Consider the following 18972-nt stretch of genomic DNA (forward strand, 5'->3'; position numbering starts at 1 on the left):
TGTATTACGTATACCTGAGTTGCTCATACAGAGTTGAAGACTAGGAAAATGGTTCAAATACTAGTAGAGGGCATCGGACATTAAATCTTAATTTCCGCTTCAGGCAACTGTCACCAAAGGGGTGTATGACCTCTTACTATCTGCTTGTAAAAGTGTACTGAATGAAAATGAGTACTGCTCCTCATTTTAAAAAGTAATATGATTTGAAAAATATGCACTGATTAAAAATAAACATTTTCCATACCTACATTATCATTTTAATATTAAGGTTGCAAATACAGTCAGATCATACAGTAGCACTACCAGGGAGCGTTTATGGCTCATTGCTTCCTACTTCAGATCTTTGGAACTGAAAGTTGGCATTTACACGTACCTCTAAAATGGTGATACCTCTAGATGAGCTAATGGGAGCATTTTGTGCACTCAGGAGTTGCTGTTTAATGAACCTGAAGACTAGAGAAGCTGAGAATGAGTAAAGTCCTTGGGAACAAGGATATTTGATGTTCTGGCCTGATGCCTGTATCCTTTTGCTATTACTTTTTCCTTTTATAAAATGAATTTGATAATTTTATTGGATATCACATTCTATTTCATGGAAACTTTTCAGTACAGAATATATGGACTGTTGCAAAGGGTTTGGAGATGAAGTGTGCTGGGGGTATAATTAGTCAAAAATTAGTGTGGGTGAAAAAAATCCAGGATATTCAACTTCTGTAAAGAGACCTTCAACCAGAATAAAAGAATCTTGTTCAGAGGCTTATACTAAGAATAAAATGTATTATTAATGCTTAGGAGTGGCTCTGTTTGACTAAGAAAATACCATTAGAACCAAGTATTTATGACTAAACACACTTGAATAGAAAACATGCAGAGAAAACTCTTGGTAGCTCATTTGTCAAAAGCTGGCTGAACTGTAGCCCTGTAATAATTATGTACTGGATATCACAGGCAGAGAAGCTGGTGACCGCAAACTGACTTCCTCATTCCTTCGCCTTCCTCCAGGAGTGGTTTGGATTAGGTAGTCAGCTGAAACTTCCAAAGCACATATTTTCTTACCATGCTGCTGCGACCCATCTCCAGGTACTTCTTGCTTAGATTCCCACTGAATGCTTTTTTTTTTTCCCCCTCCCTTTTGTCCATTAAATGAAAAGTTTAGTAGAGCATTGACTTAAATGCTTCCCAAGTCCCCCTCTATGCTTGTGCACACACGCACACAAATGCACAGAGAGGAAAGCAACCTGTGCACTGAAAAAAGACAACTGGGCATTGCTGAATATAGTCCGACAACTCTCTGGTTCCTTGTCCTGAACAACAGATATTCTGTATCACCTAATATTAACAAACAAAAGACTTTTTCCCACGCCATTATATGTTTACATTAGCCTACTGTTCAAGCTTGGCATGTTGGCTTCCTAAGACTATTTGATCCCAGATGCAGCTCTGTGCCAGAATTGCTGGAACAAAATGCAGTGGGTGGACAAACCTGTCCTGCTGCATTGCTTCTAGCCTTTTAAAAACAGAAAGCATTTATCTGACTCATTACTGTAAATGTACTAACTGAGCATACCGGTGATGATTTTCTGACTGAAAGTGCCTGCATCTGCTCAAAAGGTTAACACGGGTGCAAAGTAAGTGCATATCATGACACATTTGTTGATACCAGCCAGGGGCAAATATTAAGTAGCTTATCTTTTAAAGAGAGAGATAAGGAAGAAGGGTTGTGAGGTGCTTGCCAATAAATGTATATTCATCACAACTGATGCTCCCGTGCATTGCAGTAACCACGGCGCATAGGGCTGGTAGTCGGAGCCCCGGACCGAAAACCAGGATATCTGAGTTGTAGCCCTAACTCTTGACTTCTGGTGGGGCCTTTGGCAAGTGGTTTAGAGCTAAATTAGGCTGCCTCCTCTTCCTGAGTAGGTGAAGGGGAGGGAGGTTTCACACATCTCCGCTTTCTCCAACTGCAAAATGAAAGCCTTTTTGCTTTTCTTTGAGACCTACAAACAAAAAGACCTACAAATGAAAGAAAGAAGTGTTATCAGGTGTGATTATGGTGCTGATGACACAGTACATCTGGAAGGAAACGTGGAAAATCTGTATCCCTGTATTTCAGTAAGAGGCCACAAAATCCACTCCCCTTGAAAAGGGAAAAATTGAGGAAGGATATTAGAGAAATTGCTCTGAATATCTGCAGTGTGCATTTTTCAAATATGCACACACATGTATTTATATATTTTTATATGTTTTTTTAATATATTTACATATATTTGTATGTGTGTGTATGGAATACATGTAAGGTGTGTGTGCATATTAGGCTTTTTATTTGGGATATACGATGCAATTTGAGGAGTGCCTTTTTTCTTCTCTCTGGGTAGGTTAATGTTTTTTAAGTAGTTATGTATATATTTCTTTGCCTTTAAAAGATATAATACTTACGTCAGAAAGGTGTTGAGACAAGCAAGGGTATTCTGTGTGATGGCTAGCATTACCGAGAATAGGTGACTGTTACGTTTCACTGCCTTTTTAACAAACCTAACCTGTAGGCTGAACTCGGTTTCAATGGCAGGGTGCAATCCATGCAGGTAATCGGGATGCAGCTGCTGCAAGAGCCTTTCGGTGTAGCCTGATGTGCTCAAAAATAGCAGCCTGGATGCGCTCTGATGAAATAACAAGGAGAGCATTGCAACGCATACTCACAACCAGTATCATAATACTAGTAAACATTCACCCCTTGGATTCAAGTTCTCTGCACAGCACGTATCTTAAGAGGAAGTCAAAATCGTATATAAGCTGCTTTGTAGGAAACGGCTTCATCATATCACTGGATAATAGTCCAGCGTTTAAAATTCTCTTTGAAATCATTTCTGCAGGGAAATAGTTCATGCATAAAATCAGGAGTCAGAGATAGGTTGGAAGAGACGAGAACAGGGTGGCAGTAAAAAGGAAAAGCAAAGCCAATTTCACTGACATAATAGAGTATCTATTCCACAACATGTAAAATAATGAAGCTTGCAGTTAAAAAAAAAACCTAAGGAAAATATAATTAGTGCCCAAGAGCAGCTGAGGCAAATGATAGAGGGGAAATGGGAGTTCATTCACACAACACAATTTTTGGTGCTTAATTTCAGCAGATGAATTATCTGGCGTGTCTCCCTGGGGTTTTTCTCCGATTGAGAAGGAGGAGAGGGTCTGTCTAACACTTCCCCCAGAGCAAGTTAGCAAGTTCGCTCTCCCTATTGTGGAGGGACTCCAGAGAGGCTGTCAGCTCACTTAGCCCGTCTTTTAGTCCTTTAAGTTGAGTGGTGTGAATAGTCTTCAAAATGCCTTTGGGTTTCCCTTTACCCAAAGATTGAGGGAATGCTCCTTTTCATTCTCAGCCACAGGAATTAAACAATAAGATCAAAATCTTGTAATCTCCTTGGGAATTCCTTTTAGCTCTATGGGATCTAAAATGCTGGGTTTCCCCTAAATTGCTGGGCAAATGAAGGCAGAGGTTAATCATACAGCTGCCTTTCGATGCAAACATTTCCCATGTCTGGTGCAGTGACATTTGTTTGGGATCGCCTATGAAACAAATATCTCAGTCGTTTTTAATACCTATGCACAAGTTTAAATGTCGTTAAGCTGGTTCCTCACTGGTCTTATGGTCTGTTTACAGGGAGAGTAAGAGGATCCGGAACCAAAGGAAACTTTATCATTCCTATTTTTTTGGCCTTTCATAGTACCAATTTCTGAAAAGGACCATCCTATAAAATAGAATCACACTAGGATCTCCAAACAGGTAATATTTAGTGTATTGCTTTCAGTAAAAACAGCATGACTGACGAGTTTGGATTTACAGCAGTATTATTCCCTCTGCCTCAGCACTCTGTGGAACACATTACAAACAACAAACATGTATTAACGTGAAAACCGCCGTCTTTATTCTTCACCAAACAAATCTTTTAAAGCACATATATCTGTACTGCAGGAATGTGCAGGGAAAAAAAAATCCTAGATCTTCATTTAAAAAATGAGATGCAGGTTTTAAATTTGCAACTCCATCTCCCTTCTCAGAAAATGATCCGATAGAATTTCCTAATAGCAGCTAAGACACCAAAAGGAAAATACTTGCCAGCCTTTGGGCCTGCTTGTTCTCCAAGGAAACGGTCTGAATGTGCAGAGATGCAGACAAGGACTTTAGATTCAAGGGGAAAAAAGTTTGTGGGTGAAGTTCAGCCTACAATGTGGTTTGTTTTGCATGCAGGAGGTTTCTTCAATATCAGTATCACAAAATGAAATCGCTTACAACTTCCCCTGGCTTTCCAACTTTGATGTTATTTTCCCTTAGACTTAGTTTTAGTTGTGAATATCCCACATCTCCTTGTGGCCGTCACTCGGAGAGAAGAATTTGGGGTCTTTACTGTACCGCTTACTGTACCACCTTCGCTGTGGGAACTGTCACTGCAACAAAAGGTCTGAAGGATTGGAAAGGAAATGTGCAGTCATTCTGTCCTGTTATGAAAACTGCTATGAATGCAAATTATCTCTAGCTTTATAGAAAGCATTTTCTGTTGAACACCAGTAGTGCCTTCAGTAGTGAAAGGCATATCGAGTTATTCGCGTGGGAAAGCTGGTATAAGGGATGGTCTTGATTTCTTACATTCAGTATCACTATTGGGTTTTAACCTTAAACTAAGAAAGAAATCCATGGGAATATGTTTGAAACTTTAAGTGACCTACTCGCAACATGCTTTAGATTTGTTAAAAGATGTGCAAACCTTTTGATGAGTTTCATCTACTTTCCAGATGTCATCGTAGAAATGAATGTAATATTACCATTTGCTATAAAAGCTTCCTGCAGCTCTATTAACAAGTTTCCCATGATGTAATTAGAAAGAAGGTGCAGCGTTTTCTTTGGCAGCCGTGGGTAAAATGCTGTGCATACTTATACTTCTATAAACCCAGGGCAACCCTGTTCATTTTAATGAAGTTATTTTGGACTTAGTTCATGTGGAATTTGGCTATACCTTTATCTATAGCTGGATATCTTCCCCGAGGAGCAAATACAACAAAGGTTGTGCATTTTCTTTAGATATCGTATAGGAAGAGACTATTCTCAGGATCAAGGAGGTTGCTACTATTCTGACCAAGGTAGATGCTGTAAAACCTTTTAGGTCCAGATTCAGGTAGGTTTTCAGATGTGTCCATAACTTGCTTGAATAAGCTGGAGCATGTGCAAGTGCTGAAGTCAGGGCCTTCAAGCCTTTCCTCTACGCCTTTTATTCCTCTCTCTTCGCTGCTCTGTTACGTGAGGTTCGTGGTCGAGAAGCATTTTGGAGTCTGATGCTATATTTCTATCACAAAATATTTATCTCCTCCTCATTTGAGCCACCCAAAGTCTCTGGTAGGGGCAAGGTTGATGCTAGTGCCAGTTCCTCTGTACCACTGCTGTAGGTGGATGACTTTGGACTTTGATACGGGCACATTCATTACAGTTTCTCACAAAACACAAAAACTGCTTTGGACTTGGAATTTGCCTATCATTTCTCATGCAGAGAAACCTGTGCTCAAATGGCCTTTGCATAAGGCCTTGTTGCCCTCTTTCTTTTTTCTAAATAAATAACAAACAAAAAGAAAGGGAACTAGAAGGGGAAAAAAATAAGTTTTAATGGAAAAACATTTTATCTTTTGTTTTCTGCTTGCCATAAAACATTAACATAGTAAACAAATTGATCTTTGCTCTCAAATTCTTTAATAACATACAATGTTTTGAGTTTTATCATGGGCAAGGTATGGTTAAACCACATTGTGTTGCTGGTCACATTCAAACCTCTATTGTCACAGTTCTTTGACATCAAACTACATTTTTTTAAAATCAAAGTTGTGTGTAACCCACTTCTGTTCATAGACACCTTCGTTAAAAGGTCACCATGTTTGGGGGATGTTTCGGTACATTAGTGGTAATGGTGTTTTCTGACCAAAACTGCTTTTTCTTGGGACATAGTTCGAAGTCCATGCATTTTTGTGGTCAGTCCCTGCTTTGTGCCATACAGTACCTTTCTGAATGCTGCCCCCCCACATGAGCAAAGCTTTTATAGGATGTTCTGAAACGTTACATTCTAGACAGCTAATCCAATCGTAGGACTGTTACAACGGTGTTACGGTAGCTGACAGAGCTATTTGAAATAGGGGTATGTAAAAAAAAAAAGAAAGTGTCACTTTGGTCCACTTTGCAGAGTGGTTGGTGTTATAATATATAACCTTTTTTTTCTTTTTTTAACGCAGTGTAGTTCACAATAATTTAAAATACTCTATAGACATTTAAACGATATACAATAATATAACTTAATTGGATTCCTCAATTGTACTTAACAAATACTATTCTAATATATTTACAGTATCTAGTACCATAAGACTGTGCATTACTGTGCTTGGGAGCTTTATTTGCTTCCTGTCAAGAATGTAGTGAAAGTACAGTATATCACTATTAGTCAACAACAATACCCATGGATCAAAGGGACTTTAAATTATACGGAGTGACTCTAGCATTTTTGGGGGCCCCTGTTGACTTCTGTGGAGTTGCACTCGTTCACACCAAGGCTGCTATTTAGAAACCAGCAGCAACAATTAAAAAAATGAGCTCTTCAGTTCTGGATTGCTCCGTGAGAGACTCATCAAAGGGGTTTGATTTTCAAAGAGGTCAGAAAGGCAGGTCTTCATGAGTGTTCGAACGAAGACCCCCGCGTGATGAGTTACTTTTGATAACACAGATCCATAAATTAGGGAGGTAATCCTGGCTCATTCACATATCCAGCACGGGAGCTGGCAGAGCAGTAGCTCCACCAGCCCCTTGCCCCAAGAGCACCGTGTGGTATGGCAAGTGCTCCCATGTCAGGTGGGGAGGGTTCATGGCTGTGCAGCCCCTCAGTAAAAGTAATAAAATGAAACAAAAGCTAGAAATGCAGATATGCAGATGTTAGGAAATTTTTAATCCAAGTTTTCAGAAAATCAGGTAGGGACCCTTGCTACAAGCAAACATTTTTGTGATTAAATGTGCTGCGTTATAAGTGGGCATATCTGGCTCTTGGGGTTAAAACCACTAGATTTTACAGTAGTAAAACATCTGAGCATTTTTTTTTAAATCTCTCATAGGCAAAAGGTGTGTGAATTATAATTGAGTGCTGGGGTAAAAAGTCAGCTTCTTTCTTAACATTCATCTATTTACTGGGGGTACGTTATTGCCAACTTTAGAATAACGATGACACAGACTAACCCAAATTTTAGCTTTCTTATGCTTGTGAAGCCACCACAGCTCACAGGTTGCAGCAACCTAGAGCTCAGCTACCATATTTTTATTAACTTCTCAGTTCATACTGAGCATAAATTATTGAAAATTATTGGTAATATTAACTTTCAACCGTTAAAGGCAAAACGCAATGCTTGGAAAATCCTGCCAGTGCATTTGACAGCAAAGCAAAACCTTTGATATTTGGCGAAGCATGTCTTTGTATCCTAAAACTCCCTACAAGGAGCTGAGGGCAGGTGCTCCACACCTCAAGCCTGAGTCTAAAAAGAGTCATTCTTATTCAGGAGGCAAGCGGGGAAAGTCTTTATCAAGCATTTGTAACCACAGTTTCGCGTGATCTTTTTGCTCAGTTCTGGTAATCGCTTAAGGCCTACAGTAATTGAACTCTCTAATAGTGGAGTGACAACAGATCAGTAGCATTGAAGAACTTAGGGAGAACCAAATACAAAAATCATAAAGTCAGAGTTCCAATAAGTTTACATTTAGTACAGAATTAAGACATAGCTACCCGTTAGTGCTTAGAATTTTTTGATACTATTAAAAACATAAATAATTATTTTTAATGTTCATTCAAAGAGTTCCAGTGTCACTGGCAGCTGATGTAATTTTGTGAATGTTTTTTTCCAAACCGATAGTGGAGTATTTCCGCCATAGATTTTGTCTCCCTACCAGTTGTTTTCTCTCTACCTGCTTTCTTAGAAATTTAGGTTTTTGCAGCAAGACTGCTGTGTTCTAGTCAGTGAAGATTTCGTTTCCTTAAAAAAAAGTCTTTATTTGCACAGGGCTCGGTGTTTTTGTCGTTGTAAAATAGGAGAAAGTGTCTTTTTCTTTTCAATTTCATGGGAGCTGCAATGCAATCAGCTTCTCTGATATGTATAACTTAAAACACTTACTAGGAGAACTCTACAACACCCAGATTGTAGTTTAAAAAAAAAAAAAAACCAAAAGAGAGAGAACGTATCATGTGGTTGTCAACATCACCTTAATCCTGTTGCCCTTGTTTCCAAAGCAGTTACAACAGCCAGCCAGCCAAAATGCACCATCCTTAGAAGTGTAAGTAGTGGGGAGGGATTGGTCGTTGTGGTGTTGGTTGTTGTTTTTTTCTTTTTTTTTTTTTTCCCAAAGATTAGATGTGCAAAATGATGCTGTCGTCGTTTGTTGTACTCCACTTTCTTCACTCGTGGTGATTCGTTCTGTTCATTTGCATGTGATGCCGTTATTTGCAGGTGAACACCTCTGTCCGCTCGCTACACGTGTTGCACTTCACAAAGCAGCACCAGTGGAATTTGCAATTACATTGCCACACCTTGGTGTACTGGTGTGTGTTGTACCCTCTTCCACAGCACATCATGTCGCACCCATCCGCGTTGGGAGAGGTACGGTTGCAGAGTCGTCCCTGGGTACCGACGCTCCCTGTGGAAGCATCTTCCTCACAGTAGTTGGGTGACTTTTCGATATACACTAAATCCGTTTCCATGGGTTTCTGGTAACTCTTAATCTGCTTGATCTTCAGGAAGGTTGGCTGTCTTAGTCTACTGGCTCGTACCACCTCCACCTGTACTGCAGCATTGTATTTCTCTTTCAAAATATATCCAATCTCTCTGAATTTAGGAAGCGTGGTCCAACAGGTCTTAGTTGTACAGGAACCTGAAACTCCATGGCACTTGCACTCCAATTTCATTCTCTCTTCGAGAACCTATGTGTACAGACATTTGCATATTGTTACTGCAGGAAAACGGTATTGCAACTCTGCCTAAGTCTCGGTCTGTTTAGTTCATATGACTATTCATTACTGCTGGTTGAAATTTTTCAAATGCATGCTCATAAGTCTTCTCACCACCCAGCAGAATGCTTGTAACACATTTTGTTTTGCATGGCGCTTGGTTGGAAACACAGTGTTTTGTCATTTTATTAGAAAACATTTGCATTCTGTTTCCAAATACTGGAGAATTTTTACATAAATTTCAGAAGAGATGTCTTTAGAGCCAAAGAAATTCATGAGACTCCAGTGACTTAAAAAAACTTTTTCAAACCATTTTCATTTTGAAAACAGAAAAAAAAAGGTGTTTTAAGATTCAGAATATTCTTAATTGCTTTAGGAATGGTCAAAGAATGTTTAAAAAATTTTGACCAGCTTTAATATCACAGAACAATATATACTGTGTGGCTGAATAGGCATTCATGTTCACTGCATAATTAAAAATTTTGCCTATACCGGCAGTGGTAATACCAGCATACCTATTAACTATTCCACAGAGCACACCATCCCCTTTACAAGCACTCCCTGCAGTATCTAGCCCAAACATCAAGCAAGTACAAATACATTTTTTGCACTAGGACAACAATTGCGCAATGTTAGAGGAAATAAAATCCACTGAAGGGTCCTGCTAAGCTGTGAGCCAGAGAAGTAGGAGTATTTATTATCGCTATTGCTAGAGGACGTTAACCTGGAGGAGGTTAATCCAGCATCAGATGGTCGCTAGAAGGGACCCAAACATGGATGAGTGCTTGGACTCACGCTCCGCTCCCGTCCTCCCGCTTCCCCTGCAGCTGAGCCGCACCACGGCTGGCACATCCCTCCTTCCCCGGGCAGGGGCATATGCCCGGGGGGACAGCAAGCAGATGCCTACTCGCTCCACGTGCGCGGTGGAGGGGAAGCCAGTCTCACGGAAGCGCCTCTCTGTTTTTCTACCCTCACGCTACCACTTAAGCCTGACCACAATTACACCCACAGTCATCATTAGCTTATGAAAATCAAGGCCTAAGAACAAAGCAAACTGATCTTTCCCCTGCGCAATGGGATGCTAACAAAGAAATATGAGCTACCGAGCTTGTCTTAAAGCATTACTGATGCTGCAGACCATCTCCTGTAGCGGTTTCATTGCAGATCCCAGAACATGACTGAAATGGGCAAAGGATAAAAGGGCCGAAATCTGAGTACAATGGCATAATGAAGTAGAAGGGAAGTAAAAAATGCTTACTGCTTAAGAAACTGGCCTTAAAATAAAAGCTGTACAGATCTGGTTATCCCTGCAAATAGAGGGCACCCTCCTGAGTTGTTCGAGTTTCACTTAAATTGTATGTTTTGTTTTTTCCCAAATTTCTGGGGTTTCAATATTAAAGAGAATATTTGGGTTTGATTCTCCCTTGCCAACATACAGTAGCAAGTACAAGATAGCTGAGCATCCTACTCAAAAATACCTTAGACCTTCTGGAACCCCAGGCTTTTCCCAGGTCAAGGTCAAGTTAGCCTTTCAGAGGCAAAAAAGGTGATTTCCAGGAAGGTTTACTGGATTAGGGAAGAAGCTACTATAGCAACTACTCTAAAAAGAAAAGCAGCAAGGCTATGATGAGCTGCTTTTTGTGGACACTGGAAAGGCCACTGCTCTCCAACAAACTGTATCACCTTCCTGTCTTCCCTACGGAAAAAAAGGAAGCTGGAAAACTTGATGCCTTCTGCTGTGGCAGCTGCATTTCAGTAGCAGTGAGTAGAGGGATGCCTTAGGAAATACTCCAGGGTCTTTCAGGATTTCTCTGTCTCTACTTCACGCTTGTGCAGAAGGATGTGTTTTTTCAAAAACCCCCAAAGAAGATGCTAATCCTGTTCCACAAATCTGGGTTAAAATAATCTATCGATATTTAGATGTGCATGTATATGTACATATAAATGTCTATGTAGATATACACCCATACATATATATATATAAATTGCTTATAAGTGTTGCTTGATATTGCTGAAATACTTTTTTTTTTAAACTAGCCTGTATTTACAGCGCTCATTCAAGCACTGATCAGCATACAGTTGCAGCCACAAGCAAAGCAGCAAAATCTATGACAAAAGGTGGATAGAGGCAACCTTCTTTACGCCTTCACCACAAAGCACTATAGGATCTAAGGACCTCCAGGAAAGCATTACCAATGGGATGGATCTGCTCCTCTTCTCCCTAAACGGTAAATCTTGGTGAAGAGCAGGCTTGTGGTTTAGCACGCGTTTTGTCAGGTTCTGCATGTGTTTGTGATGTCTCTTTTTTTGGTTGAAAAGGTCAAGTCAGTAACTTGCTCAGAGTGGGAGGAGGTGAAGCTTGTGAGGCTCCTTATCCTTGTGTGGGCTCAACACTCTGGACACTGTTCCAAGGAGCCTCCGTCTCAGTCATGGTAGCAGTGCTTCCCTGCTACAACAGGAAGTCTCATTTTTCCTGAAAGACAAAGATATCACCCATTCTGGTGCCCTAGGTGATACCTTTGTATATGTACATTTATATGTGGATGGGTGCGTGTCTAAGTTTGCCTCTGTGTGTGCCTTTGGTTGAGATGATGCCATTTATATCCAGCACTGCCTGGCACCCTCTGCAGTACAATATCCAGCAACTTTATCCTAAGTCTTGATTTCTTTTTTTCTTTGTTGTTGTCTTTCTGAAGACCCAGTTTTGTGAGTCATTTTGCTGTACAGAAATCTGATTTCACTGCTGTATTTTTTTCAAAGGTTCCCACTGTTTATGGTGGTGGAAGAACTTGCAAAGGCAAGCCCCGCAGGCTCAAAAAAGCAGAAGTTTCAAAAAGTATTAATTCATGATCCTGAAGCCAATCTCACAGGTTTTTTTATTTTTTTGGAGGCTTCTCTCATGAATGTGGAATGCTTGGGGTTACAACACTGAGCGCAGGCCCAATCATCAGGTAGTTAAATTCCTGAATGCTATAATTTGTGTGCCCACAGTCAGCTGTGGGTATAGAATTGTGCCCAAAAACTTGGAGGTCAGGGAATACAAGGCCCAAACTAAGCAGATTCTAAGCGAGATTTTTTTTTTTTCCCTCTTTCCACCCAGATGCTGCAGAGTGTTCCCCTTTGCTGACAAGCCAGCATGCTCCGGCTTTCCCAGAGGTATGTCTGTAGAGCCCCATGAGGTGCCGTGCAGAGGTCCCCACGTACGCCCTGGTGCTGCTGCTTCGCAGTTTACCGTGTAGACGGCAAGCCGCACCTTGCTGTGTATCTTGAGCAGCTTTCCACTTGCCAGCAAGGTGCCACTGGACCTGGCAAAGGTGGCAGGATTTGACCCTGTTCACGCAGTGCTGTGAATGAAGAGCAACTAATGTTTTTCTTCCTAAATGCCCCTCCAGCTCCATATTCCTCAGCAAAATTCCCATCAAAGCTTTGACCCTGAGCCTTAAAGGTACTTATTTACTCAAATCTAATACATTATGCCAAGCTAGGTGCCTGATTAAAGATTGAAAATCATTAGCTCATATGACCCACTCTCTCAGTAGTTTCATTTGTCATATGTCAGTGCCTCGTATCTAATCTTGAATGGTTTACAGCAAGATCTACCCCCCAAAGCAAATTCCCATCGTTGGACTGTGCTGCCTCAGACTAATCGTAGGAACATTCCTTAGGTCCCTTTTCCACATATGGGCCCACTCCCACCCCAGTGTCATCTTGCCAAGTAAAATTTTCTAACTACTGCTAGTTTGTTAAATGAATTGTGAAATATAATGTTAAAGCTTTCTTATCCCACATATTTTTATACCTATATAAATTATACACTGAAAATGCAATTTAAGGGTTGTCCACTGCCAGTTAAGTAGAAAAAGACTTGTGAAGACTAAAATAAAACAAAATGATACGCATGAAAAGAAATTCATTTTTTCAAGTTCCATATCTAGACCCAACTGCATAACATCAGATACAGTTTCTGTACATATTAAAAATCCTATCTGGATAAAATATGTAAAAACAATAGTAACATTTTGTGTGTGTTTGTTTTGGCTTGCCTTTTCTGGTTTGTGTTTTCCTTAGTGGAAATGCACATTTTTGGACCAGATGTTGAATGTAACAAAATCCATATTACTTTTCGACTGCAGTATCAAAAAGAAATAGAAGACTTTAGGAGTTTTCCCCCGTCAAATATGCAAGTGATCAACTTTTGTTTTGGGTAATACCAGTACCAAAAGAGAGGGATCCTGGTCACAAGATTCCACCACCCGCTCACCACTCGAGCAGCCGCAGGCACGCAAGCCGACGGCGTGCGGGCACTGCCTAACCTTAGTCTCAGTGCAGCCTGGGGTCCACCGCTGCCGACAAAGTGCTGATCTCATGGACCCATCTGGGAAACAAAGTTGGGGGTTTTTTGGGGTTTGGCTTTTTAACTTGGATAGCCAGGGGTGCAACTAACATTAGTAGGGTGTAATGCTACTCCTCTAATACAAATGTCCTGAAAATATTCTTCATTAATAGCAGATCATAGAGCCCAAAATTGAGCAGTTCATGTCATGCCTCCTTGGGTTGTGCCCAGCCCCGTGAAGAGAAGACATTGAGCCAGCAGGAGAGCAGTACGGGTGCTTCAGCTGCGTATTTTTCTTTCTGCTCTTCTGTGAGGCTGCTCCATCGAGCATCAAAGCAGTGGTTATACTCTGTGGGAGGGGAGATGAGGAACTGAATTACTGTGCTTACTCCCTTTCTTGTCACATCCCTATTTTACTCATTATTTAGTTTGACGGGAGCAGGGAGCCTCTGCTTTGCAGCGGGTCCCTATCCAGCCACAGCACGAGACGGCTTTACCCTGGCACCGGCCAGAGCTCAGCAGGACTGGGGACCCTGTGGCGTACCGAGAGGCATCAATTCACCTCCTCCTACCCTTCACCTGCCTCCCTAGGTAAGGCACCCACTCGCGTAGTATTCCCACTGAATGCATTAAAAAAACTGAAGGCCCACTGCTCTCTTTACCCAAGTTCTCCTCTTGGCTAGCGGGAAAATAAGCCTGGGATTTTGAGACTGCTGCCCGTCAGATAAAAGTCCCTACTGTTATGAGGATGGGCTATAGAGCCTAACCCATCTGTGCCTCTTCCCTACCTTCTACAAGATGGGAAAATAGCTTCTAAGTTTGAGCAATAAACTGCTGCAATTGGTTAAAACTTCCTGAATTTTATTTTTACAGTGAAATGTTGCAAAAAGCAAAAACCTTGAGAAGCAGCCTTTAAATCATTCCCCAACTGGTGCAATTGCAGTATTTCACTCTCATTTCTACAGAATTTGCTGTAAGGCTTGACAGTGAAATTTTACATATCCTCTTGAAGGGTTAAAAATATTTCATTGCTGGTTTTATTCTGTTAGGCACTATAGAGTTGTCAGGTTTGAGGGGGTGCAGTAATATTTTGCTAGATGGATGTTACCTGTCTTGCATACATTGCATGGTATGCATGGGCATGTACATTTCTAGAATGAAACCATTTAGCAAGTCCTAAAATATTTGGCTATTCCCCCCCTCTAATTTTAAAGCAAAATATTAAAAAGTAGGATAGTACCAGATGTAGCTTCTGGCAGTCAACGTTAAGGGTGTGTTTCTGGAAGAAAAAGATAGGCTAGTAAATCCAGCCCAACTGGAAGCAGGAGAACTATCCTCATGAGATTTTGAGCCAAAGCTTGCATATTCGGGACATATGGATAAGCATTAGTTATCCATCCAACCCACCCAAGCTGTAACACCAAACTTTTTGAAATTGGATTTATATCTGTCTGCAAATCAATTTAAGTGGGAAAGTGGAAAGTGCGCCATGAAGCACAACTATCGAAAGCTTTTCTTTCATGACTGTTCTCATGAGGGATGTGCAGTGAAATAGTTTGTCTCTTTTAGAGAAAGAAACTTTCAGCAAATGATGGACTCAGGGCTGTAAAACCTGGAAAGTCACATTCTTTACATCGCTGAAATGACTTAGGAAACAAAGTCACATTTTGAAGAATATTTTAGGCTTGTAGGAGTGTAAAATTACTTGGCTTTCAGTTTTGAAACTGGGATTCATCCTCCGCTGCGACTTTGGAGCATTTCATCCAGAGTCATCTTCTAGGGATTGCTTTTAGTTTTTATGTCCTGTTAGGTGATGGTAAGGGCAGTTTGCAACATATTAGGGCATGCTGTGCATCTTGCAGAAGTGAGCTTGTTAATTTAAATATTTCATGTGGGGTGAGGTGAGCTAATGTTTTCTTACATATTTTATGCACAAAGAGACAACACATAAATATGTATAAATATGCGTAATTATGTACACATACCCTACATATATATGTCTGTGTGCATGGATTCATAATGTGAATGGTGACCAACCAATCTCCTCATTAGCTGTTCTACCGCCAAAGCATGTCAGCAAAAAAACCCTTCCCAGTACCACAGTCCTGTGGCGCCAGGAACTGTGAGAACGAGCCATGGCTTAGACGGAAATGTTGTCCCAAGTAATTGAATAATCTCTTCTAAAGAGAGTCTGAATTTTATTTTTTTTTGTCCCCACACTCTTATTGTTTCAAATGTAAAATAAGATGTTGTCATCTTCCAGGCATTCAAAAAAAACACCAAGAAAAACCCATCGACATTACAAAGGAATAAATATTGGGATGGTACTAGGCTGAGCTGCTGGCAGTCAGTGTGATGGGTGTGTTTCTGGAAGGGAAAGAAATAGGCCAGCTCTTTCTCCACATAACCACAGTCATTGTCTATCGTAAGAGCCTAATTGATTGATAAACTGTTAGAAACGTTTCTTTTCTTCTTTTTGGTAAAAGCCGTGATCTGCTACCAATTTGTCAGCTTGTTCTTTTAGCTCCCCCCTTAAAAACAAACAAATAGAAAAACCCATTTTTATAATTGAGAGTCCCCATGAGAGCCGGTCATTGTTTTGAAGCTTTCAACAAAAAGTTAAGATTAATGGCATGCGTTCCCAGATGTTACTCTTTCTAAGTTCATTTATCCCAGAATAAAGATACTTGTTTCTAAAAATACATGGTAGAAAGCTGTCTCATAAAACAGCATCAAAGCTTACTTGGTTTTGTTGGTATTTAATTTCTCATTACTCTATCAAAGTTTTGCCCACAGATCTCTCTGTAATCATTCCGATTTGCAACAAGCCATTCTTCCAGCAACATTTGCGTTAGACTTACACTAGTCTTCCTTTGGGCGCTTGTTTTCATTTACCACACTTGTACTTTCCATCCTGAAGCATAGTGGCCATTTAAAAACTGATGGCGAAGTAAGCTACTTCGCTCTTTCACACAGCATGGCACTGTTTTGCTGCAAAGCATAGATCTTCCATCGGTAGTGCCTCATGTCACCAGGAATCGCTAAGCATTTATTTCTTCAAAATGGCACCAATGGCAAGTTTATTATTTTGTCACTGGTGCTATTCACCACAAGTTTACTAGAAACTTCACAAATTTGCCATTAGCTGAAATAATTCTTAGAAATGCAATGCAGAGCACTTAGGGGATGCAATGCAGGGCAATTAGGGGCTTCGTTCTTTCCAGAGTCGTCAGAAATTCCTTGAAAAGCCTAAATATCATCTGTTTTCAAGGAGGTACTTTATCAGAGTGTTGTGCTGAGCATCTCAGCCCCCAACTCAAGTTAAAGAGCCCTCAGAACTATTTCCCCCCATCTGTTTGCGAAGTTTGTGTAATTATTTATACAGCGTGCTGTTTTTTCCTCAAAGAGAAATTCCTCAGGACTCTATTTTTAACAACAGTGAAATACCAGCAGGCCGGCTTTTGGGAACATCCCTATGAAAGCAAAACATTATAGTCACTGCTATAGTTACAAATGCCTCTGACTCCCAGGCAAGTCTGGGACAAGTGCTGGGAGAGGTTGAGGATGGGCAAAATTCCTGCCCCAGGGCATGAAAAATTCCATGCAATGGTATAAGAGAGCATCCAAATAATTGCTCTGGGGGCAAAACTGCTGGTCAGAGTCCTGGATAATGATCCCAGCAATGATCTTCTGGGAACCTGGTAGAGGTCTAGTGAGGTCATCAAGGGCCTTCCACTGACTTCAGAGCAAGCTGGAAATAACTGTAGGTGGGGTTGGGAGCTCTTTGCATCCTTTTTTCCTCATGTTTCTGTATTAGGAGGCTCTGGGATTTAAAGAGAAGACTAAAATAAAGATAGCAGATTTATTGGCTAAATATTGTTGTTCTTATCTAACTTAAAAAGCCAATTCAGTAAGAACTAAGCCGCGACTGGATAAGAACTGTGAGCCTTACCATTAGAGATGTAAAGGCCGGGGGGGGGGAGCTTAATAGTGAAAGTGCTGTGAAATATAAGACCTTGGGAAATGGACCAACGTTCATATAATCAAGTTGTTGGAATTTTTTTCCCTGTACCAGTTTTGATAAGATTGAACGGTAACTAAGAAAAATTTTAATGGTTGGCAGAATCTCTCTGGGAAGCTACAAAAGCATATATTTCCTTTACTGTCTTGGCATTCCCACCCTATGGTTGAAAAGGTTATTTGAGAACTTCTGAAGCAACAAAGAATTAAAAAATAATCTGAGTTGCCTGTGGTCTCCTTCTTACCTTTTATTCCTAATCATAACAAGGGAAAAATATCCTTACTTTGGTGCTTAATAATAATAGGCATGAACCAGAAGCTTGGCTCCAAACTGCAAATTTTAAGACCAGTCTTATGCAGATCAACAGGAGGGTACTGACAGAGTCTTACTCAGAGAGGTACGAGCTTTTCCCAGTTGTGTGGTGAGATTTTGGAAGGGGAAAGGAGGAAGATGGAGGTTCAGTGTTGTGAGTCAGCAAGTGGCCAGACATAAATGCAGTATTTCTGACTTGAGTGTGAATAAGGACTATGTGGAGTACGTCAGAATGACATCCACACATCAGCAAAATTTCCTGGTTTCGGATTTTGTTTCAGGCTCACAATCCAAGTTTACACAGGATCCCCAGAACTGCTCAATTTCAGGTGGGTGTAGGTCAGATTTCAGGTTTGCCTGGATTCTCAGAGGGGACTTGCGATTTCACGTTGAAATTGCACAAAACTCTGGGGCTGCTTTCTTAAAGGTCCAACCCAGGGAACAAAGAACACGTATTCTTGTTTCCAGAGTTTTGTTCTAACCTTAAGTTTCAGTCAGTCTCAAATTCAGAATGTCTAATTTATACAAATAGCAGATGATCTCAGATGAACCAAAATCACTAAGTATTGCATACTGTACAACTTTGCATATTCATTTCATGGGAATGTATGTCATAACACCAACATTATTTCTAAACATGACCCCCAAACCATCTTTTATATGAGCGCATTCCTCGGGATTTGATGGATTGTACTTAAAAACAAAAACAAAAAGCTGCACCAAATCCTTTCAGTCATCCTTAGCTTTTGAAAGTGATATGATGCATTAATGAGCTCAATGAAAATATATGGGTACAAATAACTACTGAAAACTGCCAACAACAAAAAAAATGGGTAAATTCCAAAATACTATTTATAAAAAAGTGTACTTGGGGGAAAAAAACCACCCTATGTTGTCAGTATTTACAAGCCTTTTTATTCCTGTCTCAAAAACATGGAAGTGAGTGTTATCATTTGTTTTTGCAAGAACATTTGCAAAAAATTACGTTTTTAGAAATGTTAAAAGAAATGCATTTGCATGAATGCTGCTACCAGAAATATCTGTAAAAACACACATTGCTTTGGTTTGCTTATGTCCCCCTGCTTATGAAATTCTGATGAAGAGTAAAAATATAATTTGCTTAATAAGAATCAGCAGTGTGGTCTAGTGGTTACTGGACTATATTTAGAACTGGGGGACCTGGGATCAGTGCCTGGCTCAGATACTGAGCCACTTTCTGGCCTTGGGCAAGGGACTTCACTGCTCTCCATCTATGCATCCGCTTTTGCTCTTTTGTCTCTCTTTCACATCTAGAC

The 18972-nt window shown here is 40.4% G+C and overlaps 1 protein-coding gene across 2 annotated transcripts in view; it reads right to left on the reverse strand.

Annotated features, from left to right (window-relative positions):
• Window positions 1-8504: 8504 nt before the first annotated feature.
• The window catches only part of WNT7B (Wnt family member 7B), a 94508-nt gene continuing 84040 nt past the window's right edge, over window positions 8505-18972 (reverse strand). For both annotated transcript variants that reach the window (XM_059816362.1, XM_059816361.1), the window contains exon 4: window positions 8505-8984. In XM_059816362.1, coding sequence (XP_059672345.1) covers window positions 8505-8984 — 480 coding nt within the window. The remainder of the gene's footprint in view (window positions 8985-18972) is intronic.

This window comes from Gavia stellata, chromosome 4 (assembly GCF_030936135.1).
Source record: "Gavia stellata isolate bGavSte3 chromosome 4, bGavSte3.hap2, whole genome shotgun sequence".
In the NCBI taxonomy this organism is placed as follows: domain Eukaryota; kingdom Metazoa; phylum Chordata; class Aves; order Gaviiformes; family Gaviidae; genus Gavia; species Gavia stellata.